Below are 25,411 nucleotides of genomic sequence, written 5' to 3'. Positions count from 1 at the left end.
TATCGAAAGAAGATAGAAGAAGCTTTTCATTATAACCAAATTATCGAACTGCAACATTTGATATAGGGGCTTATGACGATTGACGAATTAGAAAGTAGCCCGCATACAGCCCAATAGTTAAAAAATTGGGCTGGCCCAGGCTCAGCCCGTTTTCACCTGATTGATGCCTGTGGCTGAGGCTAAGTTACTGTGTCCACCGGTATCGGGTTTGCTTGCAGCGCATCAGAAGCCCCGATCTCCATCTACATAAAAGCATTCAGTATTTTTCTCCAAACTCTGCGTTTCGATCGATCTCCGAGTTCAAGGTGCTGCTCTGGTTTGTATTACCAGTTCAATCAATCGACTTCTAGATTAGTTACAATCATTTGGATATCGAGAAAGTACTTGTAGGTTGTATATTATCCTTGGGATGCTGAGAAAATAATGAGAAAATGAAAAAAAAAAATTGGATTGCAAATTTTTCACCATCTAGGGCTCGGGAATACAAATAAGAAGCTTTACCTAAAACTCGTATGATTCTTTGGCTGGGTTGATCTGATTTTGGCAGCTAAGAAATTGCGAGAGAATTCATAGGAGTAGAAATGTGGTTTTCTTTTATTTTTTACTCATTTTTTTCTTGGTAACCAAGCAGAGGGTCGGATTTCACTCTGAGTGCTTTATAATTTGGGAATCCTACTGCTGGGAGTTTTGAAATCTATGGTTTCTCTTTGAACAAATGTGGAATTATTGCAAGTTTGGATTACAGCTATGACTGAAACTTTTGCTAGGTTTGTGGTCTTTGCTGTTTGGTAATGTTTTATTATATAAAAATATATTCAGTTTAGATGCAGAGAAAATATGAGAAAATTAATTAAATTTTGAATTGTAAAGTTTTCATCACCAAGGATTATAGAATACAGAAAAATGCCGCTTTACTACAAACTCACACAGACTGTTTGCCTTAGTTGACGTGGGTTTATTTTATTTTCTTTGTGTTTTTTTTTTCTTTGTTCTTGGAAGCAAAACATAAGAGATAGCATAAAAATGAAAACGTTTGTTATTGTTGTTGGTTTTTTTTTTCCCCTCTATTTTCTCGTAAGCCAAACATAGGATTGGGGTTTCTCTTTGAATACTTGCACTCATCAATGCTATTGCTGAAAATTTTGAATTCTGGGATTTCATTTTGTACCACAACTCAAGCTTTTATTTATATATATATAAATATAACTTGGGTTGAATTGATGTTCACTAATTTTACCCTGGAAACATAAATGGTACTTGATGCAAATGGGAGCCTTTGAAAGAAAAAGAAAAAAGAAGAGCGACCAAAATAAAAAGGTAAAATCTCTTTATCTTAAAATAAAGAACTTTAAAGTGCAAAATAAGTAAAATAAATTTGATTTTATTAGCTACAACTAATAAATTATATAAAGTTGAATTTATTATGATTTTTAAGGTGAATTGGGAAGACAAAAGTAAGGTTACTTTGGGATGAACAAAGTATACAAACTTTTCATAGTTTTATAAACAATATAAACTTTTGTAAACAAAAAGAATGGAAAATACTAGACTCAATTTTACTTTCTTTTGTTTTCCTTAATATATTGTATAAATTTTTTATATGGTAGCTTCTTGGGTTTTTAGTTATGTATGTTGTTTTAAATTTTAGCAGTGTATAGAGATGGTAAAGGACTCAAAGGAAAATCAGGTTATACCAGTAGAAGATGTTGTAAGGAAGGATTCGGTGGAATACCAGGCTTTATCATCAAATGGTTCTTTGCTATGCGATGCTTCAGCTCATGATGGGTCTTCAAATGATGGTGCATTTCTCTTTCTTAAAATTTTCCCTCTTTATTGAACTCAATTTGTCTTGAAAGCTTTATGTGAATTGTCCAAGGTTTACTTAATTTCAATTATGCACTCTATCCAGGTCAATATTTAAAGTCAAATAGTTGTTCTACTCTATCTTGGGCTGCATCTTATGTTGAATCCGTTCATAGGACGATAAGGTGGACTTATAAGCCTGGGCTTTTGCACATCAAGTGAGGTTATGCATGGGCTAATTATATGGCATATATGCTACTGAATCATTATTTGTATTGCCTAAAAAATTGGGCATTTAGAACAATTCCTATTTTGGGTAAATATGAGGTTTAGGTACTAGATGAAGGATAAGGGAGGGCCAAGGGTAGTACAAACGGCTAAACACTTATAGTTTGTGATAATTTGTGCTTTTATGAAACAAATTTTCAGATGGGGATTGAAGGCTCAAAACTAGTGTTGGAATCCAGTTTTCAAAATTGGGATTGGAGGATTGGTCCTCAAGCAACCTAACAGCTCTCAGCAACTGGTTGGGCATGCCAACAGTGGGCTTCAAGGCTAAGATCTTGGCTCTACTTAGAAAAATGACGGCTAGGAAAGAGGTGAGGGGCTGAGAGGGTGGAAAGAGGAGGAAGAACTCTTTGTCTTCAAAATTTGAAAGAGAACTAAAGAAGTTGGAATGCTTTGTGAATTAAAAGGGACCAAATGATAGACAATTAGGAAGTGGAAAGGGATAGTGGGATTTTGCTTTAGTGGGTAGATGATGCTTTGTTTCATCACTTTGGAATGCTAGAGGGTCTTCTAACAATCAAGAGGAAGTTCATCCAGGCTTTGTTTGGATTGCAACAACCAGTTTTTGTATGCCTGCAAGGTCGTTCAAGGTCACTCTATTTCTTCTAGGTCTTTAGGGCTCTAGGCTTGGTTTAGGTTGTGGGTTGTTGTTGCTCTTTCCTTTCGCTTGTTGTAAGGTGCTATTTGTATATTCCGTGTGTACTTTGGTACGCCTTTTTCAAGCGCTTTTAATATAATAATTCTTTTTACCTATCCAAAAAAAAGGTCAGTTAATAAGATATGTGGTAGCTGACAGCTTGGAATGCAATGGGCAAGTAAGAATGGGGAATAGAAGCTTCATGGAGTATAGCCTAGACCAGTCTTGACAATGTGCTGACGCCAACCCTCTGCGGTTCTAATGAATTGAGGTGCATGAGCCGGATTTTTAGGTGCTAAATGCCATGTTTTACTGCTCTCAAGTAGAGACCTCGGTATTCACCCCTCCTTCAGAATAGATTGTGATTATGGAAGTTTGGACAGAATTTTCAATGACTCATTTTAACAGCTAATTTTTTTTTGATAGATACTTTTAACAGCTAAAAATTTGAGTTGGCGTCAGATTTTTGCTTCATTAAGTAGACCATGAATATTTTGTACAGTAATCTGCATAGAGAACATAATGACATAAATTATCAAATGATGTAATTAGTGGAGTTCTCTAAGTATTCACGTATGAAATTTTAAATGGTTTATTGTAGGAAATAGACGAGATTCCAAAAGGAGTCTAGGACACGTATTACAAAGACATGAATCACAGTGATTGAGGACTCGAACATTGGAAGAAACTAACTAGACACTATACTTTTGAAAATCTTGAGTGAAGGATGACTGAGACATTGATTCCAATGACTCATTGATTCCAATGACCCATTCTAAGATCCTTTACAACAAAACAATTGGGAAATTTTTTTATAGATCTATTATTTTGAGTGCAAAATTGAGATATAGAAAGCATATTTCTTTGAATGAGGGTGCACACAAAACGTTGTCAAGTTCAAATGTGGAAGTGGATGTAATAAGAGTAGTGCAACCAACATGGATTATAGGAATACGTTTATCATCCTTGATAATAACATCGTCATTACCACCATAATTGAAGTGCATTGATAGGTTTTGAAAATTAGAAGTGATGTGGTGAGATGCCTAGAGCTACCACCTAGTTATTGGTGTTGCTTTTGTGACCAACAATATAAAGTTGCTTTCAGGTTGAAAAAATGGTGTGGGATGTGATCCGCATGTCTTGGTATTGCGGCCAATTTTATTGCACAGTTGGCACACAAGACTTGGTTGATTGTTTCCATATTGAGGACATCGAAATTGTTGTTTGGAAGTTACAGTTATAAGAGTTTGGGAAATATTTTCTCTAGTCTCAATCTTACCACTTGTGGCATACGCAACAGAGACATGAAGTATATGGGCATACTTGACAAAGGGACTTTCTTTGGAGGAGTGGGGGGGTTGGGAGGATGGAGAAGAAGCCTCATCTTGTAAAGTGGGCGATTGTTTGTTCAAATAAAAGAAAGGGTGGTTTGAGTGTCAGATGTCTTTCTAAAGTCAATAGAGCCCTTTTGGGTAAATAGAGTTGGTGCTTTGCGAAAGAAAGAGGGATTCTTTGGAAACAAGTTATTAGTAGAAAGTTTAGGGTAGAAGAAGGGGGTGGTGTACTCGAGAAGTAAGGGAGGGGTATGGTGTGAGGTTTTGGAAGGAAATTAGGAAGGAATGACTTTTAATTAAAAACAAAATTGTTTTGTCCATGGGGGATGGTAGAAGAGTGAGATTTTGGGAAGATAGGTGGTGTGGAGACGATGCTTTAAGTGTTTCCTTCCCTTCTTTGTATGCTATGCCAGCCTCAAAAGAGGCGTGGGTGGTGGAGGTTTGGGATTCATCGAGGGAGGAGGGAGGTTGAAATCCATGGTTTTCTAGGCCGTTTGATGATTGGGAGATGGAGATGGTGGAGAGATTCCTATTCTCCTTACAAGGGAAGAGGGTGGTTACTAATTTGGACAAAAGGATGAGGTGGAAAGAGGCTAAGGATGAGAATTTTTCTGTTAAATCCCTTTATAGTGCTATGGAGGGCAGCAGTATAGTCTTTTTTCCGAAAAGCATTATTTGGAGCCCTTGTGTTCCTACTAAGGTTGTTTTTTTGTTTGGAAGCTTCATGGGGTAAAGCTTTGATGTTGGACCAACTAAAGAAGAGGGGTTGGTCACTCCTGAATAGATGTTTCCTTTGTTGTGCTGCTGAAGAGTCTATTGATCATCTTCTAATTCATTGCACCAAGGCTAGGGTTTTGTGGGAGTTGTTATCTTTGGTGTGTTGTGGGTTCTTCCTTCGTCAGTTAAAGAGATCCTCCTTAGGTGGCATGACACTTTTGTAGGCAAGAAGTGGATAAAGGTTTGGAGAGCAATCTCCTTGTGTCTCTTTTGGATGGTTTGGAAGGAAATAAATAGGATTGCTTTTGAAAATGAGAAGCTTTCGATCCAAAGGATGAAATATTCTTTTATTTGTAATTTTTGGTCTTAGACTAAGTTGTGTATGGATGAAGGACCTAATTCTTTAATCAACTTTTTTGATTGATTGGGCTCTAGATGAGGGCGGGGGAGAGTTTTTATACCCCTTTGTCTATTGTTTTTTTGCCTATAGGCGCCTGTTGTATACTTCTTGTATGCTTTGAGTTGGTTGTTGGACACTTTTTTTTTTATTAATAAATTCTTTTTTGTGCTTTTGCCTATAAAAAAAGAAGTTTGGGAAATATTTGTCTCTAGAATTGTCTTGCCTATGATATTTGTTTCCATAGTGTTGCCCTTGTCCTTTGTTGTTTAGATTACTATTAGAATTGTTGTTCTTGCCTTTGTTATTATTGTTGTTGGACCTTTCTATTGAATTCTCTAGTGATTAGAGAATTTTTTTTCATGGCTTCGTTTCATGTGAGAAAGAGTTCTTAATGTGGTTCTTCAAATGAAATTGAAGAATCACAAGCACAAATTGCCACATTCAACTCTTTATATGCTTTTGATTGCTTGCATATATTCAACGATAGACATGGACTCTGTGGTGGTTTTGCCCAACATCTCTCTTAGTCCCATGGTTTTGGGTTTTGGACTTGTTTACATAAATCTTCTCTAGTTGAGTCTATGCTTCGACCATAGACATAGCTAACATGATGAGAGGCACCATAGTCTCAAAAACTAATTGCCATGATTTTGGGTTTTGGACTTGTTTACATAAGTCCTCTCTAGTTGAGTCTACGCTTCCAATGTTTTTTTTTGATAAACCAAGAGAAGAAATCATATTAGACCACGCCAAAACAGGGGGCGCTCCCTATGTATACCGGCAGTATACAAAGAAGGCCTCACCCAAGGCAACAAAGGAGAAACAAAAACCTAGAAAAGCCCAAGATGACTAACAAATCAACCACCCAACATATTCATAAAAGAGAGATAGTCCACGTCCATGAACTGTTGAGACCATTCAAGAAGAGCCCGAAGGAAGAGATTCTTCAAGCTTGTATCTGACTTCTCTTCTTCTTGGAACATTCTTCTATTCCGCTCTCCCCAAATACACCAAAACAAACAAATAGACGCCATTTTCCAAACTACACTCCTCTTCTTTTCTAGGCCCTTAATTTTCCATTCAAGAAGCAAATTTCTCACTGAGTTTGGGAACACCCACACCAACCCAAAAGAAGAGAGCACCACAGTTCAAAGTTCCCTTGTCTTACCACAATGAATTAGAATATGATCCGCCGATTCCTCATTCTCTTTACAAAGATTGCATCTATTAACCATAGACCAACCCCTCCTCATTAACATATCAACAGTAGAAATTTTACCCCAAACAGCTTCCCAAGCAAAAAAACGAGTTCTTAAAGGGGCACGCGAACCCCGTACCTCCTTTGTTGGAAATAAGGGTCTGTTCTCCACCTTTAAAGACTGATAATAAGATTTAACACTGAACTTTCCTTTCCTCTCAATCTTCCAAATTAAAGAATCCTCCCGCGTAGACATAGCTAACATGATGAGAGGCACCATAGTCTCAAAAACCAATTGCATCGATATGGATCTCAGAGGGAGGACAGGGATATGTCCCATCAATATAACCTAGTTGGTCATATCCGAACAATAATGATTGGAATTGAACTCTCCATGAGGTGTAGTTCAATTTGTTGAGTTTCAAGGGGAGTTGCGAGGTGGTGTTAATGGGGATGATATAATTTGATGAGTTAAGGTTTGGGGCACTAGTTAGGACAATGACACTATTAGAGCTTTTAGGGGACATGGTAGAGTGGGAAGAGTTTTTGGCCATGTTTGGTAAAAAACGTCTAGTTTTGGGATTAATTGGAACTTGCTTAAAGCAAAAGGGCTCTAATATCATAAAGTGCCTTAGGTTTTTGATGAATGACTTAACCTTTCGTCACATGTAAACCAATATATTCACACACAATTTAGAGAGAAACATTGTTTGTCAAATACCTATTCTAAAACCTATAATCACAGTAACTAAATAATAGGGATTACAATAAGAATGTTATTTCCAAAAATCTAAGGATTATAATCTCTTGAGATGATTTCTTTTCATCATCTACTCTACCTCTTCATCAAGGTGTCATCATGTGCTAGTAGCATATACTCAAGGGTTCTCATATTCGATCTCTTTGTGAGGGTGACACCATGTGCAGTTGAGAGTATGACTATTCCACTCTTGTTGTTGGGAAAGATAGTTATTTCTCTTAAGTGGTTGTGGGCTATTGGTCTTTTGTAACCAAGGATAAAAATATCGGTAATCATGAATATATCGTTACTTCAATTTTACGGATATATTGGTGGATATTTTGACACAAAATATTGGTGAGCTTAAAATTGATCATAACTTATAAAAATGTAAAAAAAAACTCTTAGAAATGAAATTAGAAGTATAATAGATATTTTAAAGTTGTTTTGTTGAAGAAATTGATATATATGATATAATTTATCATATTTGATAATAATATTATATGTGTCGATAAAAAATATAAATTTTAGAAGTGTGCATGGATTATTAAATTACATCAAATATTATTCGATAATAATATCGTAATATTTCCCAACAACAAAAGTGGAATAGTCTTTTTGGAGTGGCTAGCGGCCACTTAAGGGTGGGTGAGGTTGCTTGTTTTTTGCGTTCTTGTTTTAAGCTGATATGTATACTCCCTGTATGCTTTGTGGCCTTTTTGCCCTTTAATATATTTGTGTTTATCTATCAAAAAAAAAAAAAATTGTAATATTTGATTATAATATGTCTAATTTTAAAATATATTTAATATTAAAATTATGATACATGTAATTCAATTGTATTAAATGATATAAAATAAATGATGGTAAATGTATAATATTTTAATATTTAATTAATATATTAATGATATTAAAAACACTATGAAGAAAATTATCATGATAATTTTTATATTTTTGTTAATCAATTAAATGAAAAAAAATTATTTAATTATAAAATAATTATAATTAATTTGTTCTTTAAAGTATTCTTTTAATATTTTGTTTATATCATAATGTTTAATATATATATATATATATATATATATATATATTTGGTGCAAAATATTTATCAAGGGGCAAACTTGCCCTAGTGGTGGGCTAAGGTGCTTGCCAAATGTTTTGTTCAGGGTTTGAGTCCCTTTAGCGGTAGAAAAATAACTCATTTTTTAGCATTGACCGCCCTGCATTGACCCACATTGACCATGGATATATCCGTGGTAAATATCATTTTGAGGTCCACTGATACACGATATTTTAATCCCTACTTGTAACCCACTCGAAGTTGTCACCTTTGATACACACCTTGATGCTAAAATGCCCTTCTGAGTTGGGAGCAAGGCTCGAGGGGTTCATTATGGACTTGGTGCACCTCTTTGAGTTACAAGTAGGGTTTGAGGGGTCCATTTTGAACTTGGTGCACCTTGGTGGTGGAACTAACACACTAATTGTCAATTACTTTAGAATTGATGCTTTTGGAGAGGTTTGAGGGTCTTGGATTTGTGACTAGAGTTGAAGGCTTACTAATTTAGAATTGATATGCATCAAACTCATTTCAATCAGAATGTGAGGGAGGGGAGATTGTTATGTATTTGTGAGACTTGTTATCTCCTAAAGCTTCCATAATGATATCATGAAACAATTAATGTGGGAGTTACTATTTTGGAGAACTATAAATTTTTTCATTTTTTGCCTATTAAAAAAAAAAAGAGAAAAAAAACTCCATTTTCTGCTAACAATAATAAGAAACTATAACTCTTTTAATTCTCTCTTTGATTTTATTTGATTCATTTATTTTGATAGGAATTTAGCTTTGTGATCATATGGATTTTATGCTTAAATTTTTATCTCCTATACTTTGCTTTGTTATAATCCTATATGGTTTGGAAAATTTCAAGCTAATGCATCCCATGTAATATTGTGATGCTGATCTAAATGTATGCTTAAATTTCAATTGTCTCCTATACTCTGCTTTGTTATAATCCCATATAGTTTTGCAAATTTTGAGCTAATGCATCCCATATGATATTGTGATGTTGAACTAAATGTTATTTTTGAAAACCACAGATTGGGAAACCATTGCAGATCGTGCACCAAATGAATTGCTCTCTCCACCATCTCTTCCAGATGTATCAACACTTTCAATGGAAGATAATAAAGCTCAAATCACTAAGCGGCGAGGAAGGGGAACATTCTCATACCAGAAAGAGGAATTGTATAGTGATAGGCAGTCTGAGGGATCCACCCTTGATGATACAAGGGATGAAGCTGTTTGCCATGATTCAGAAGAAAAAACAGAAATGAGACATTGTAAGTTAGTAGTGTGTATTCCATTGTCACTTTTACATGCTTTGTTTTAATAAGCAAGCAATACTACTTGAATTCAAGCCTTGACATTTGAAAAATTGACATGTTTTGTTTATGTTTCTCCTCATTAGTGGCATGGGTATAAAACATGATGCTGATGAATGTGTGAAGTTATTGGATTGGAGTCCTTCATTCCTTGCAATTCTCCTAATGATAGAGAATCATTACTTATAGTATGCCTGACCTGAATCAACATATTTTTTTGTTTCATGTCTCGTAACTCTTTCGCAACTAGGCTAGAGTATGATATACATCATGAATCCAAATCTTAACAACTTAATCTTTTAGGTCAATTGGTAGCTCAATAGGATATCAAAGCTTTGGTTAACTAGAGTTCTTAGGTTCAAGTACTCAAGTCTTCCCCCATCCATTTGTTTGTCTAATTATCTACAATGACAAATGGTGATTTGTCTACCTCAACTACCGTTTGTGCCTCCTATTTGTGGGTATGGGGCTACACGTGAGGTCTTAGAGCACTATTTGTTTTGATAAGTAAGGTCTTAGAGCAGTATATATATTTTAGATTCAAATTCTAACATTTTAAGTTTTTAGGAAAGCTGGTAGCTCAATTTGTGCTCACTATATTTGGGTATGGGGCTACATGTGAGGTCTTGGAGCACTATATACATTTTGAATCCAAATCCTAACATTTTAAGTTTTTTCAGAAAGTTTTTAGGAAAGTTGGAGAAGAGATTGAAGAGAGGGAAAAGTGGTTTCCGAGTCTCAAAATGCTTTTATAGAGGGAAGACAATTATTTTATGTAGTGCTGATAACTAATGAAGTAGTGGGCTCTATGTTGAAAAGCAAGGCATGTGGTGTTATGTGCAAACTAGATATTGTTTGCTAAAGGCAAAGGAAGGAGGCTACTTATTAGGCTTTAGGGTAAGTGGGAAGGTGTCTCATTGATTGTTTGTAGATGATACCATTGTTTTTTGTGAGACTTCTCGAGATCAAATGGTTCATTTAAGTTGGTTTCTCTTGTGGCTTGAAGCCCTCATGTTAAAAAAACCACCTAGAAGAGAATGTGTTGATTATAATTGGAAGGGTAGACAATGCCAGAGGAGTTGGCTTAAGAATTGGGATGTAAGGTGGGAGAACATCCATCTTCTTATTTGGGGCTTCCATTGGGCACTTCTTTTGAATTAGTGGTGACTTGGGATAGAGTGGAAGAGCAGTTTCACAAAAATCTATCAATGTGGAAAAGACGACAAAGGGATAGACATACTTGATCTGGAGCACATTATTTAGCTTGTCCATTTATTTTGTGTCATTGTTTTCCATTCCAAGAATAGTCATAATGAGGCTTGAGAAGATTCAAAGAGACTTCCTCTTTGCAAGTGGGGCATTGAAGAAAAATTTCAAGTGAAGTGGTCAATTGTATGCATGGAGAAAAGAAAAGAGGCTTTGGGTGTTAGAAATCTTTCTTTGCTCAATTATGCTCTCTTAGACAAGTGGATATATGGATTTGGATGGGGAAGCTCTCTGAAGATAGGTTATAAGTGGAAAATATGGGAAGGAAGAAGAGGGGTGATGGTTTTGTGATGTAAGAGATGGGTAGGGTGGTGGGTTATGGAAATCTATCAAGAAGGATTGGGATGCCCTCATAGTGGAATTTCCTTTCTTGTATGCAATGGGAGGAGGGCAAAATTTTGGAAAGATAGGTGGTGTGGGGATGAACCCTTACATGTTTCATTTCCATCTTGTACATTTTAAAGTCTTGGGTGGCAGAGTTGTGGGACTATATAGGTGAGAGGGGTCATTGGAACCCTTGTTTTTCTAGAAATCTAAATGAGTAGGAGCTGGGTGAAGTAGAACATTACTTCTTAAGGCTGCAAGGTAAGGTGGTGAATAGAGAGGAGGATAGAGCAGTGTGGATAGATTTAAGGAATGAGACATTTTGCATGAGCTCATTTATGTTTCCTTGGAGTAAGGGAGTGTTTAATCTCTTTTTTGACGAGGGTCATTTGGAATTCATGGGTTCCATCTAAAGTAAGTTTCTTTGCATGGGAAGGTTGTTGGGGAAAAATATTGATTCTTGATCAGCTTCAGAGAAGATGGTGCATGTTGGTTTATAGATGTTTCCTATGTAAAGTTAATGAAGAATCAATTAATCACATTTTGTTGCACTATTGTCAAGACAAGGTTTCTTTGGCAGTCACTCTTATCTTTGTTTGGTGTTACTTTTGTACTGTTTGCCACTGTTAGAAAGACTCTTTTGGGATGACATGGATCCTTCATTTCTTGGACAGTTTGGAAAGAGAGGAATTAAAGGTGTCAATCCATTTTTTGAAGAGCCTTTTCCTTGGGAGGAGTTTTTTTTTTTGGGGGGGGGGGGGGGGGCGCGGGGGAGGAGAGGTTGTAGAACTGTATATAAATGAATGCTCAATGTCTTTAATAAATTTTGTTTATTAGTTGGGTTTTTCCTAAAGGAAGGGGTATTTGTTGATCCTTCAGTGCTCATTACCTTGGTTTGCTGCTTTTTTTTTTCCTGAATAAGAACTTAGAAGAATAGGTTCAAAACATGGATAATTTTGAGTAAAGCTTCATAGGCATCAAACCAGTTTGTTGATATAGATTATTTTACTACAATAAAAAGGAAAAAAAAAAAAAAAGAGGAAAAAAAAAAGGGGGAACTTTTCGAAAATGCTGTTCAAGGTTATATAAACTCATGCAAGTAATGCCATTAGTGGCTTGACAATTTATATCATATAGCCAAACACTTTCTCTACCATACTCTACCCACCTGGCTGAAGTTTCTGATTTTCTGTTCTTTACAATTGATTAGAGCTAAATGATAAACCACAAGCAAGAATAGAAAAAGTGTATGGTCAAAGTGAAATATTTGGCGCCTTACTACAGAGAAAAAATTGTTTTTACCATTGCATGTTTTTATGACATCTTCATTGTGGTTTTGGTAACACAAAGAGCTAAACAAGTTCCACTTGGTGCTTTTATAAAAGGTCATAACTCATAAGATCTTCGTCCTAGTAATAAAAATGGAAACTTCTTTCTCTCATGGGAACAAAATGAATTCATTTATGGAGTCCCTAAATCTTGCCACAAATGAAGATTATCCATTGGCTAGAATCTCCAAAGAAGATAAGGGCTTGTTTGGTAACTGTTTTTTAAAACAATTCTGAAAAATAGTTTGAAAGAATGGTTTTAAATTCTCTGATGTTTTGTAGAACATAAATCTGTTTGGGAACTTAAAATGTTTTTAACCCGTTTTAAAAATAATTTTTATGTCTAAAACTTTATTTTTAATCATCATGTATGTTTGTATAGTTGTTTTTTAAAACAACTCTAAAAAAATAAGTGAAAACAACTAAAAAATGTTATCTGAAAATACTCTATTTTATGTTTTCTGATAATAGAAAACAAAAAATAGTTTTTGGTTGCCAAATGTGTTTTCTAGTTTTTTTGTTCTAGAAAACAGTTCCCAAACAGGACCTAAATTTCTCTAAGTCCAGTTTTGAAAAGTATTGAGAATATTTTAGATATGGAAGAGACATGGTTTGCCATTGCTGATTATATTGTCTTTAATGGAATTGTAATGTTTGTCAAATATGTGCCAGCAGTGTTCTTTTCGTACTCATTTTGTTTTCTCTTATTTATGAATGATCATTTGGTGATTCTAATTGCTTACAAATTTCTGATTAAGTTATCCACTAATAAAAAGAATTACCGTTTTGACAATTGTGATTCATGATAAAACTGGTTTGAAGTTTTGAACTTCCTTGCCCATCAATTTGTGCCCTTTCTGGTCTGGACAGAAAATAAGGATAATAGATAAGAAACATAATAAAAAGCACGGAGGTTTTAATGATCATTGGTCTTGATTAGGTCAAAAAAATGAAGTTCTCATTGACACTGAGGTTTTCCTTTCTCTTGTTCCCCCCCTCCATGTAGGCTTAGATAAAACACATGCACAGAAAATGGATGCTTACCATAATGATGAAACTTATATTCTCATATTAACCAATCATCTGACCATATCATTGTAAATCCTGCTAGGTTTTATGTGCATAAACTGTGTTTCAGATACATTTGGTGAAGGATTTATTTTTTATTTTTTATTTTTATTTATTTTTAATTTTTTTTTGGTTGTGAATTCAGCAAGATATGGTACACAACATGTTCTTGTGTTGGCTGACTTTCCACCAAGTACGAGGACAACAAATCTGGAGAAGCTCTTTGAGAACTTCAGAGATCGTGAAGTTGTTATTCGTTGGGTCAATGATACGATGGCACTTGCTGTATTTCGAACAACAACAATTGCTAATAACAAATTCTTTTATTTGTTATGTTTTTAAACTCTAAGAGAATAGTTAATGTGATGTAGGACAACCTTAGGATGGTTGTCTATACTCAAAAATAGGTGGGCTAGGGTTTTATTTTTAGGGTGTAAGGAGAGGAACAAGGAACAAATTTTATGATAGAGAAAATATATAAGATAAGAAATAGAGAGGAAGAAGAAACAACGAAGAAAAGATTGAAAACCTTAGAGTCTCACCAAGGCTTTCTAGGAGTCTTACCTATAAGAAAATCAATGGAATCTCACCATTGAGGATTGCAACACTTGCAATGAAAGAAAATATAATATTATTAATATCAATTCATCCCTTTGATTTACATCAATTAGCTTATTTATAGGTTTCACTAAGAAATCCAAAGTCTGCTAGGACTTTAATAACTTATTATGACTTTAATTCTAATTATAACATTCAAAGTCTACTAGGACTCTAATAACCTATCATGACTCAAATTCTAATTATATTATAACTTAACTAGCTAATCCTAATTAGACTCCAACAAATGTTAATCCTAATTTAATTCCAAGTAATACTAATCCTACTTTAATTGCAATTAATACTAATTCCCTTTCTTGATATATATCTTAGAGATTCATCCTCATTAATTTCCCCTGATTTGAAAAAAAACTTGACTTCGAGTTTTAGTGATTTTCCACAGTCAATTGAAATTCCAAGCAATGCCTTCTACCCTTTCTTTCTTCGTCGTCTTTTTACCGTGCTAAGACGGGATCTCAAGATCTCTTGAACTTGTTCAATTTCATGCAAGACAAATACTAGACTTCGAAAAACCTTTTGATGTTGTAAAACAAGTTGATAATTCTCGAAATAATTACGTGTCTTCAACAAGCTTGTAAAGAGTTGCTTCCCATACTCTTCTTGTAAACTGTCTTGTAGAAGAATAAAATTCTTAAATTCCCTATGTTTAAAAGAAATTTCAGCAAATTCTTCATGTTTGCCACCACTCATGATAATGTTTGGCCTTGGGAAGTCAAACATCGATAGGGCAACTATTATAAAAGAGCCATGGTCTTCCAAGCATAATATGGGCAGCTTTCATTTGCAAAACATCACACCATGCCGATAACTCAAAATTATTACTAAAATTAAACGTCACTAAATAATGAGAACTCACCAAAATAGATGTGTCATTTACCCATGCTATTTGATTGGGATTTGGATGACCTTCTGTCTTTAGATTATGCTTCTCAACAAGCTCCTCTGAAGCTAGATTGAAATAACTACCTCTATCAATAATCAAAGTACATAGTCTCCCTTGATTTGGATGACCTTCTGTCTTTAGATTATGCTTCTCAACAAACTCCTTTGAAGCTTGATTGGAACAACTACCTCCATCAATAATCAAAGTACACAGTCTCCCTTGGTAAGCAATACGAGTTCGGAAGATGCTAGTACGTCGCCGATCCTCCTCTTCATTTAGCCTTGGTATGTTCACCAATGGCTGCATAAAACAACTGTAGCCTTCAACCATGTTTGCATATGTTTCTCCACTCCTTAATTACACATGCCTTCATGTCAAGAATTTTTGCTCTAATACCAAAATTGATGTAGGACAATACTAGGATGATTGCCTATACTGAAAAGTAGGTGGGCTAGGGTTTTATTTTTAGGATGTAAGGAGAAGAACAAAGAATAAATTTTATGTTAGAGAAAACATATAAGATAAAAAATAGAGAGAGGAGAAACCACGAAGAAAAGATTGAAAACCTTAGAGTCTCACTAAAGCCTTCTAGGAGTCTCACCTAGAAGAAAATCAATGGAATTTCACCATTGAGGATTGCAACGCTTGCAATGAAAGAAAATATAATATTATTAATATCAATTCATCCCTTTGATTTACATCAATTGGCCTATTTATAGGCTTTTCTAAGAAATTCAAAGTCTACTAAGACTCTAATAACTTATTATGACTCTAATTCTAATTATAACATCCAAAGTCTATTAGGACTTTAATAACCTATCATGACTCAAATTTTAATTATATTATAACTTAACTAGCTAATCCTAATTAGACTCCAACAAATATTAATCCTAATTTAATTCCAAGTAATACTAATCCTACTTCAATTGCAACTAATACTAATTCCCTTTCTTGATGTATATCTTGGAGTTTCATCCTCATCATAATATATCTCAAATCAATAGTTCAACTAATTTTGGCAATTTGTGGCATGCTATTATTATCTTTATTCATTAATTTTGTTTCCAGAAATATTTTGTAATGGTGTAACAGTTAGCTAATTTAGTAGCAATTTGCATGTTGATGGAAAAGACTGATATTGACTGATTTAATTGTTACGGTAAGAATCTATGTTAAAAAGTGTTCTTTAGTGCATTTGTAGAGGGCATGATAAGAAAACCTTTTAAAGGGAGATCTCTTTTGGGGGATAGGTTTAAATTTTTTTTATTTGCAACCTTTTATTTTATTTTTTACTAGGGGATTTGTCTCTACTTTCTGTTATCTGGGAGTGTATCTTTTGTGGATTTTGTGGATGAGTTTAGTTACAAGCTTGTTTTCTTGATGGCCTTCTTCGAAAGATGGATTCCCTTTATAGTATAAATGACATGTACTTAACAGCAACCTGTTTTCTGACATCATTTTAAGGGGTTTATTTTGTTAATAAATAAAGTAAGAACTTCTGTAACATGGATTCTGCTGTGGCCTACGGTTATCTTCTGGTCATAGTATGAGTGCTATGAGTAGCTAGGTCCAATTGGAGGACATTTTTATTTGGAATAAGAGTCATAATTAGGTAAAGCTGCATCATATAATTAGCAAATAGAGCATGGGTACATTATGTTCTTGTTCTCCTCATACAATGATAACATAATACTTAAAATAAAAAAAAACATGTAATTACATGGTGGTAGAATAAGTGGTTGAAATGGACATGCCAGTGATAGCTTTAAGAAGTTGACTTTTGAAAAGATAGCTAACAAATGTGATGAGCAGACATGTAATTACATGGTGGTAGAATAAGTGGTTGAAATGGACATGCCAGTGAAAGCTTTAAGAAGTTGACTTTTGAAAAGATAGCTAACAAATGTGATGAGCAGAGTGATAAATTGCCATTACAAGAATTTGTATCATTCTTTTAGTTGGAATTATATATTGTTTACGGTGAGAGAGAGCATCAAAAAGAAAAGAGAGAAAGAAACTAGCAGGAAGATGGAAAGAAGAAAGAAACTTTGGCGGCTGAAGGATTTCACAGGATTATGGTTTCTCTACTCATGTTACCTAATAAAACTGTCAAATGTGGAACTATGAAAATGCCCTTAATATGTAAGCATTATTAATATAACAGTTTGTATTTCCTAAACACTCCTCAACTATGTATAAAGATGTCACACATCCTCCACTTGCATAAAGTTTTATGCAAACTTGCACTGGCGATCCCCTTGGTATATCTGCTAACTAATCCCAATCTTCACATAGGTAGTGCCAATGAGACCTATGTTCTCCTTCTTATTTTCCTATTGGTTTTGTGGTTGGCTGATCTAGGCTTCCACAAACAGCAATGCAGCCCCGATTTTATAATCCTCCTTGTCCAATGATCAAATCTCAAAGGCCCTCTGTGACTTTTAGTTAGCCAAGACAAAACTGTTTCTAAATCCCTCTTTACCAGTAAATGGGTGACACCCATTGCATTGCAACTTAGATGCTGCAGTAAAGCAAGTATCTCTACTTCTATAGCTAGTCCAAACCTAGCTCTTTTTATTGCACTTGAATAATCTCACTTTTATGATCTTAGTGAGTCTATCAATACCCTTCTGACTTAGATTGCTCAAGGGCTATGCATTTAAATTTAGTTTTTGCAAACCAACTAATGGAATAGCCCTCTTCTACCCCCTCTCCACCACTTTCCTAACTGGGAGGCTATTGAACTCCAATCGTCTAAGATGATGCTTACTAGATTTCCTGAGAACTGCTTGGTAACTAGCATTCAAATAGGTGAGGAAATATATATTCTCTCAAGACTCAATAACCAGTCTTTTCTTATGTGCAAAGATCCAAACATTTCTATCCAGCCAAATAACTCGTAAGGTTGCTAGGATATGGCCCTTCTAACAAGGCCCTGACTACGGGCCTCTTATCAAACCCTAGAAATATACAACCAACATATTAGAAACACCTATCCAAGCAAACCCTGATGCTGAGAAAAAGTCTCTGCCTCAAAACTCCTAGGCAATGGGTCAATATTGGAGGGGAAAAAATGCATTTGTGTCCTTATGCCATTAAGTTTCCAACCATTTGAAATTTCAGGTCTGTTCTTCCTCCTGCAACTCAGAGTTTCCTTGTTCCTATATTTAATAGTTCTTGCTTTTATAAGCGATGAGGGAGAGAGAGAGCGAGGGCAATGGCAATGAGGGAGAAAGCCAATCGGGGAGGCGGAGAAAACGGCAGGGGAGTAGCTTTGGGGTGGAGTCGAAGGTTTTTGAAGTCGAAGTGGAGGAGAGAAGAGGCAAAACCCTGGTTTTCATCGTGGAAAGCAAGAGAAGGGTTTCGTCACGGGTCCGACTGGGGCCGGCAAGTGTTAGGCTCTTTCGGGGCGATTAGAGGAATTTGGGAAGAACCTTGGTGTTTGGGGGGTGATTTTAATATCATCCTCTCTCAAAGTGAAAGAAGAAGACAGGGGAGAATAACCTCAGCTACGAGGAGGTTTGCTCAAGTTGTAGACGAGCTAGGACTCGTGGATTTACAATTGCAAGGGGAATCTTTCACCTGGAGTGGGGGCCTTAATAACCAGTCAAGGGCCAGGCTAGATAGATTTCTGGTGACTTCCTGCTGGCTTGACCAGTTCAGTAGGGTAGTCCAGAGAAGGTTACCTTGGCATATCTCGGATCATTTTCCAATCTTACTTGAGGGGGGTGGCCTAAGGAGAGGGCCCACCCCTTTTAGATTCGAAAATATGTGGCTCAAAGTTGAGGGGTTTAAAGATCTAATTCGTAGTTGGTGGTAGGGGATGGTGGTTAGAGGCAGTGCCGGCTTTAGATTGACTGCAAAACTGAAGGAGTTGAAACAAAACTTAAAAATCTGGAATAGAGAGGTGTTTGGGAGTCTGGAGTGCAATAAGGCTGCAGCTCTCCAACAAGTGGAGTATTGGGATCGAATGGAATGTGAGAGAAGTTTGACAGATGAGGAATTAGCTTGTAAAAAGGAAGCCAAGGAGGGGTACGTTAAGTGGGTGGACCTAGAAGAAACCCATTGGAGATAGGCTTCAAGGGAGTTATGGTTAAAGGAAAGGGATAGAAACACGGGCTATTTCCACCGTATGGCATCCGCCCATAGAAGAGCCAACTACATGGACAGAATCAAGATAAATGGGGTGAGGCTGTCAGGGGATCAAAAAGTGAGGGAAGGGGTAGCGAATGCCTATTAGCAGATGCTCTCAGAATGCTTGGATTGGAAGGCGGACATTGGAAGGCTACAGTTGAACCAAATTAGCCTTCAAGAAGCGGGTCTACTAGAGCTCCCTTTCTCTAAGGCTGAGGTCCAGGCTGCTTTGATGGATATGAACAGGGATAAAGCCCTAGGACCAGATGGTTTCACCTTGGCTTTCTGACAAAGTTGTTGGGACTTTGTGAAGGAGGAGATATTGGATATGTTTAAGGAAAACTATGAGCAGAATGCTTTCCTCAAAAGCCTCAACAATACTTTTTTGGTGCTGTTACCCAAGAGATGAGGGGTCGAGGACCTAGGGGACTTTAGACCCATCAACCTTTTGGGGGGGCTGTATAAGTTATTGGCTAAGGTGCTGGCCAATAGACTTAAAAAAGTGATAGGAAAAGTGGTTTCCCCCGATCAGAATGCGTTTGTCATGGGAAGACAGATCTTAGATGCCTCTTTAATTGCAAATGAGGTGATTGATGCATGGCAAAAAAGGGGTGAGAAAGGTCTAATCTGTAAGTTGGATATCGAGAAGACATATGATAGCATTAATTGGTAGTTCCTAATGAAGGTTATGCAAAAAATGGGGTTTGGTCCAAAGTGGTTGAGTTGGATGTGGTGTTGCATCTCCATAGCCAAGTTCTTAGTCTTGGTGAACGGAGTTCCAGTTGGCTTCTTCTCAAGTTCGAAGGGGCTGCGCCAAGGAGACCCTCTTTCCCTCTATCTTTTCGTCATGGGAATGGAAGTGTTGAGCGTTTTAAACAAAAGGGCTGTGGAAGGGGGTTTTATTTCGGGGTGTAACATTCGGCATGGTAAAGGGCGGGCGGTCCACATTTCACACTTGCTCTTTGCCGATGACACAATCGTTTTTTGTGAGGTAAAGAATGAGCATTTAACGCATTTGAGTTGGATTCTTTTTTGGTTTGAAGCTGCTTCAGGGTTAAGAATTAATTTGACTAAAAGTGAAATCATCCTGGTTGGAGAGGTGGACGAAATGGCAGTGGAGCTAGGGTGTAGGGTGGGGCAGCTGCCTGCAGTCTACCTAGGGCTACCACTGGGGGCGCCAAATAAGGCCACTTCCGTGTGGGATGGGGTGGAAGAGAGAGTGAGGAGGAGACTTGTCCTTTGGAAACGCCAATATATTTCAAAAGGTGGGAGAATCACTCTTATAAAGAGCACGATGACTAGCATGCCAGTATATCAAATGTCCCTTTTCAGCATGCCCAAGTCTATGGCAAGGAGGTTAGAAAAACTGCAAAGAGATTTTTTGTGGGGAGGGGGAAATCTGGAAAGGAAAGCTTACTTTGTCAATTGGGAGGCGGTTTGTGTGGATAAGGAGAAAGGGGGGCTTGGCATAAGGAAGCTAACCCTATTGAACAAAGCCTTGCTTGGCAAATGGATTTGGAGATTTGCTTGTGCTAAGGAGGATCTTTGGAAGCCAGTGCTCATGGCGAAGTATGGGCAAGAGGATTTCGGTTGGAGGACCAAAAAGACTTTTGGTGTGTTTGGAGTGAGGCTTTGGAAGGAGATTTTGAAGGAAGCTGGATGGTGCTGGGAAAAAAATGGCGTTTAAAGTGGGAAAAGACACTAAAATCAGGTTTTGGACTGATCTTTGGTGTGGGGGTACAGTGCTGTCTTAAAGATTCTCGCATTTCTTCACTTTGGCTGCTCAAAGGAATGCGACAATAGAAGAAATGTGGGACCAGAATTTTGGCGAAGGAGGATGGAATTTGAGGTTTATTAGAGATTTTAATGATTGGGAATTGGATATGGTAGGCAACTTGCTGCATGTTTTGAGGGGTCACAGGATAACTTTGGAGGAAGATTTGGTTTTTTGGAAGGAAGGAAAAAACGGATAGTTTAGAGTAAAGAAAGCATACAGCTTGTTGGAAAGCCCTTTGATGGCCGTCTTTCCAAAAAATAACATATGGGTGGAGAGAGTTCCAACTAAAATTGTGTTTTTCGCGTGAAACTGCTTGGGGGAAGATTATGACTCTTGATAGACTCAAGAAGAGAGGGTGACAACTTCCCAATCGTTGTTTTTTGTGTGGTTGTGAAGAGGAAAATGTAAATCATATTCTCATACATTGTACAATGGTCAGAGTGCTGTGGGATTTAGTTTTGGGTTTGTTTGGGGTTTAGTGGTTGTTTCTAGAAACTGTAAAAGAGGTTTTATTTAGTTGGAGGGGATCCTTTGTGGGGAAAAAAAGGAAAAAACTTTTGAATTCCATTCCGTTGTTTATTTTTTGGACGGTTTGGAAGGAGAGGAATAGACTAACTTTTAGGGGTAGGGGGGGGGGAGGGGTGTTAGCAATACAGAGACTTAAATATTTCTTTGTTTGTAATATATGGGGTTGGACTAAATTGTATATTGGAGAGGAGCCGTCTTCCCTCATAGGCTTTTTGGAGTGGTTAGCCTCCAGATAAGGGGTGGTGGGTTTTTTATTGGTTTTTTGCTTGTGAGGCCTTAGTAGCCTTGTATACCCCTTGTATACTTTGTGGCTATTTTGCCTCTTTTTATTGAATTCCGTGCTTACTTATAAAATAAAAAAAAAAGTTTCCAACCATTTGAATTGAATGTATGAAAGGTTTCACTTTCTTACAGAAAACCAAAATAAAACCTGAACCCAAAAAAAAAAAACCCTTACATAATAATAAAACAGTTTTTGAGCCTTGGCATAATACATGCATCCCAAATTGAAGGAGATTCTGGAAGTTATAAGAGGCCAAATAACCAAACCGAACCAGAATGTCAACCGGTTGACAGTCCGACTAGTCTGACCAGTTGGTCCAGTCCGGTTTTGAAAACATTGTTGTCCAACCGTCAAAAGTACTTTACAGTGGTTTGGTTGCCTCCTAAAGAACTTAAAAGAAAATGAGAACTAGCCTCTTAGAAGCTCTTTGTAGAAAAGTTAGGATCAAGATGCTTTGGCAGTGGAGGCTACATGAGCAGGTGTTTGAATTGAACCAAACTCTTCTCTCCATAGGTCCTCTCACAGAAACACTTTACTGAATAGTACAGCTGGAGCAAATGGGCACTAACTATGATTAATGTATGTGATAAATGGGTTCTTAATTAATAGTGAGTTGATCCCATGTAAACTGAGTGGTTTGGGCTAAAATTTCCCAATCATATTATTGGCATTTGGGTGACTCGAAAATTTTAGGCCTAAGCCTAACCTAGCCCCTCACCTGGTTTTCCATTCTCTATTTACAGGTGCTGTGATTAAGTCAAAGATGGATATTGCAACAGTATAATTTCCAGTCAGAACAATGATGTACTTAGAAGCAAAAGAAAATTGAAAAATACTAAAATTTCATTATTTATTTAATTTCTCTATTATACTTTATGAAAATGTTCCTGTCTGCAGTGATTTTGCCTGAAAAAAAATGATAATAATAACAATAGATAAAAAAAATAAGGAAGAAAGAGTAAAGCAGCGAGAGACTGGAAAAGAGTGCATGGACATGCACATGCACAAGACCAATGGAATTGTTTTCAAGTACTTTTGATTCTTTTTGTCCTTGCCTGAATGTTAAATCAACTTGATTTTTGTTGTATACTGACTTTTTTCTTTTAGGCTTATGCTATGTTAAAAATCAGGCATTTTTCATTTTCTTATGGCCCTAGGGTTTTGTTAAGTTTTTTAATGGCATCTTAGGTTCTGGATTTATGGTTAAGAGTCTCAATCTTCTAATGCAGCAATTGAGGCCTGTAACTTTGTCCGTTGCCCGTTTACAGTCCGTGTACTGGATGAGACTGATATCCTTTTGAACTCAATTCAAACAAGAGGTAAACTCCTTAGTCTTTCCTCTTTCTTTTGGATTCAGTTTGAACTGCATATCAAATTATTTGCAGTTTGAGGAAACCCTGGAAACCCTGAAACCTAAGTTAATACATACATACATACATACAAAATTATTTGCATGATAATTTTGTCATGAGAATTTATCAATCATTTTTGGAAGTCCAGCAACAGTACTTATATTTCTCTTCGATTTTGATTCTTATTAATTAAATATTTTCTGAACATAATGAATACAGGTCCTGTCTTGTTCTGCCATCATCTGATGAATGTTTTATCTTCAAATTTAAGCACTGTTTTTTGTTTATAGATCCATCCTTCCTCCCGAGTCTTTTCCCCTTTCTTAGGCTGGAACTTGCACTAAATCTTGCCTTAGCGTTGGTTAGGCTTTAAATTTTCAATAATTCCCCCTTATTATTTCAACCTAATAACTTATTTCTTGCAATATTAATTACAATCATCATTTTGTTTATACATTTGTGCCCGACTATCCTAGTTTTTCTACTTTGTTCAATTTTACCCCTTCTTTATACCACATTGTTATGAAGTAGCATCCCACAAAAGTATTATGCAGTATTGCCCTGAATGAATACATGCTTCTTTAAGAGTCTTGAACGAAGTATCATCTGATGGTTCTCAAGTTATCTCTGCCAAAAGAAATCCCAAAGGATTAAAAGACTCGGCAAACATTGTGTTATTTGCTTTCAGATCTGGAGCCTCCTCGGCAAAGGCCAGAGACATCAGCAAGAACTGCTGGGAGGCTGATCGCTCAGGCAATGGGAATGAAGCTACCTTCCACATCATTTGGGTCAAGGGAATTGAAGAAACAGGAGGCGGCCAGAAAGCAGCGCATCGTTGCAAGGAAAATTTTGAAGGATGATGCTTGGGGCTCTGATGATGGTGTGAACTGAGATTCATTCTTCCCCGAGGGTGCAAACCCATGATTCATTTGATGATGCCTGAATTCTCTTGTAGTTTTTTCCAGAGCATGTTAAAATGTTGAAGAACACCGGTACATGAGTTAGAAGTATAGAAACAGAACAATGGGGACCCCATCCATATGCTGTATTGGCATGAAGTAGAAATAGGAGCAGGTTGGCGGCGTTTAGAATATAATCGGTTCCTAGTTTTTGGTAAATGTTTGCACGTGAGCACCATTACATAAAATAGCTCTTACCCAAATATTTGTTTGTTTCAATAAAATTACAAAAGGGATAAATTTCTAACATCTCAAATGGAACATTTTAATTTTTATTTAGTAGAGATGACTATGCTTTACGGGTAAAACTAGTAATGGGTCTAAGGTCCATAAGAGGTGTAAATTTCAGTTTTTGATTTTCTCATAATGCCAAAAATATTTATAGGATATGGAAATTGTATAAAATGAATTTATATTGTGTGATTATGTTATATTATATATAATGCATCATATTTGTTTTTCTTTTTTTGTTTAGGTTTTTAATTCTTTAGTGATTTATTTTTTAAAATGATAAAAATAAATAAATTAAATTCACGTGTGAAGTAAAATCTTGATTTGAAAAGTTTATTTCAAAAAATTTATTAAAATTATTTTTTAAATTATTTCAATATGATTTTTTATTTTATATAATAAGAATATATTTCGTATGAAAATTCTAAAATATATGCAAAAAATAAAATAAATAAAACAGTTATTACCCTCTTTCAAATATATGAAAATTACATTTTAAATATACTATTATAATATTAAATTTTAATGAAAGTTTTATTAATTATTTTCATCAAAGTTACTAACAATTTATATTATTAATAACAAAATAAAAATAAAAATAAATTTAAATTATAGAAAATTTTTTTTACTTAAAATTTAATTTATTCAATTATAAAATATTTCATACGAAATGTGTGAAATATTATAATAGTATGAAATATTATTTAACTTTCTCTAGGAAATATGGGCGTGTATCCCTTTCATGGTTTTAATATTTGAAATCCAACACACAAATTTTGTAAAGTCTTGCAAAGTTAGCAAAATAATAGAAAAATGATGCGAATAAAATATTTATTAAAATTAAAATATTTAACTTTAATTATTATGAGAATTAATATGTTAATTTAATGATTTGAAATAAATTTTAAGTTAATTTTATCAAACAACCTTAATATTTAAAATAATAATTAAGTAATAAATTTTAAATCAATAACTTAAATATAATTTAACTTAAAATCAACTTAAGCGATTAAGTAATAAATATTAAGTTTTACCAAATATTCCCTTAGGTGGTGTTTATGTTTTGTTTTTTACTTAATTATAAATAGAATTTAAAACTAAATAGCGCTTAATAGTGTTAAGTATTAAGCTATTTGTTTTTATAATATTTTAT

The 25,411-nt window shown here is 35.6% G+C and overlaps 1 protein-coding gene across 6 annotated transcripts; it reads left to right on the top strand.

The window, feature by feature from the left end:
* Positions 1-197: 197 nt before the first annotated feature.
* Positions 198-24,276, top strand: LOC100246673 (uncharacterized). 6 transcript variants are annotated; one of them, XM_010652555.3, is made up of 5 exons: positions 198-305; positions 1,649-1,799; positions 9,223-9,465; positions 22,946-23,035; positions 23,757-24,276. In XM_010652555.3, exons 2-5 carry the CDS (start codon positions 1,661-1,663, stop codon positions 23,957-23,959), a joined length of 675 nt encoding a protein of 224 aa, XP_010650857.1. In that variant the 5' UTR covers positions 198-305; positions 1,649-1,660; the 3' UTR covers positions 23,960-24,276. The 6 variants fall into 6 exon arrangements, with proteins under 6 accessions (XP_010650857.1, XP_019076122.1, XP_019076124.1 ...); XM_019220577.2 differs by having other exon boundaries at positions 200-305; positions 1,652-1,799; XM_019220579.2 differs by having other exon boundaries at positions 230-316.
* The last annotated feature ends 1,135 nt before the right edge of the window (positions 24,277-25,411 follow it).

This window comes from Vitis vinifera, chromosome 6, assembly GCF_030704535.1.
Source record: "Vitis vinifera cultivar Pinot Noir 40024 chromosome 6, ASM3070453v1".
Classification (NCBI taxonomy): domain Eukaryota; kingdom Viridiplantae; phylum Streptophyta; class Magnoliopsida; order Vitales; family Vitaceae; genus Vitis; species Vitis vinifera.
The sequence above is the reverse complement of the archived record's forward strand: the minus strand, read 5'-3'. Positions and strand labels throughout refer to the sequence as shown.

Coding starts and splice junctions, on each gene's coding strand:
- LOC100246673 (XM_019220580.2), top strand. CDS start 19,808: ATGAAGGTTATGCAAAAAATGGGGTTTGGTCCAAAGTGGTTGAGTTGG.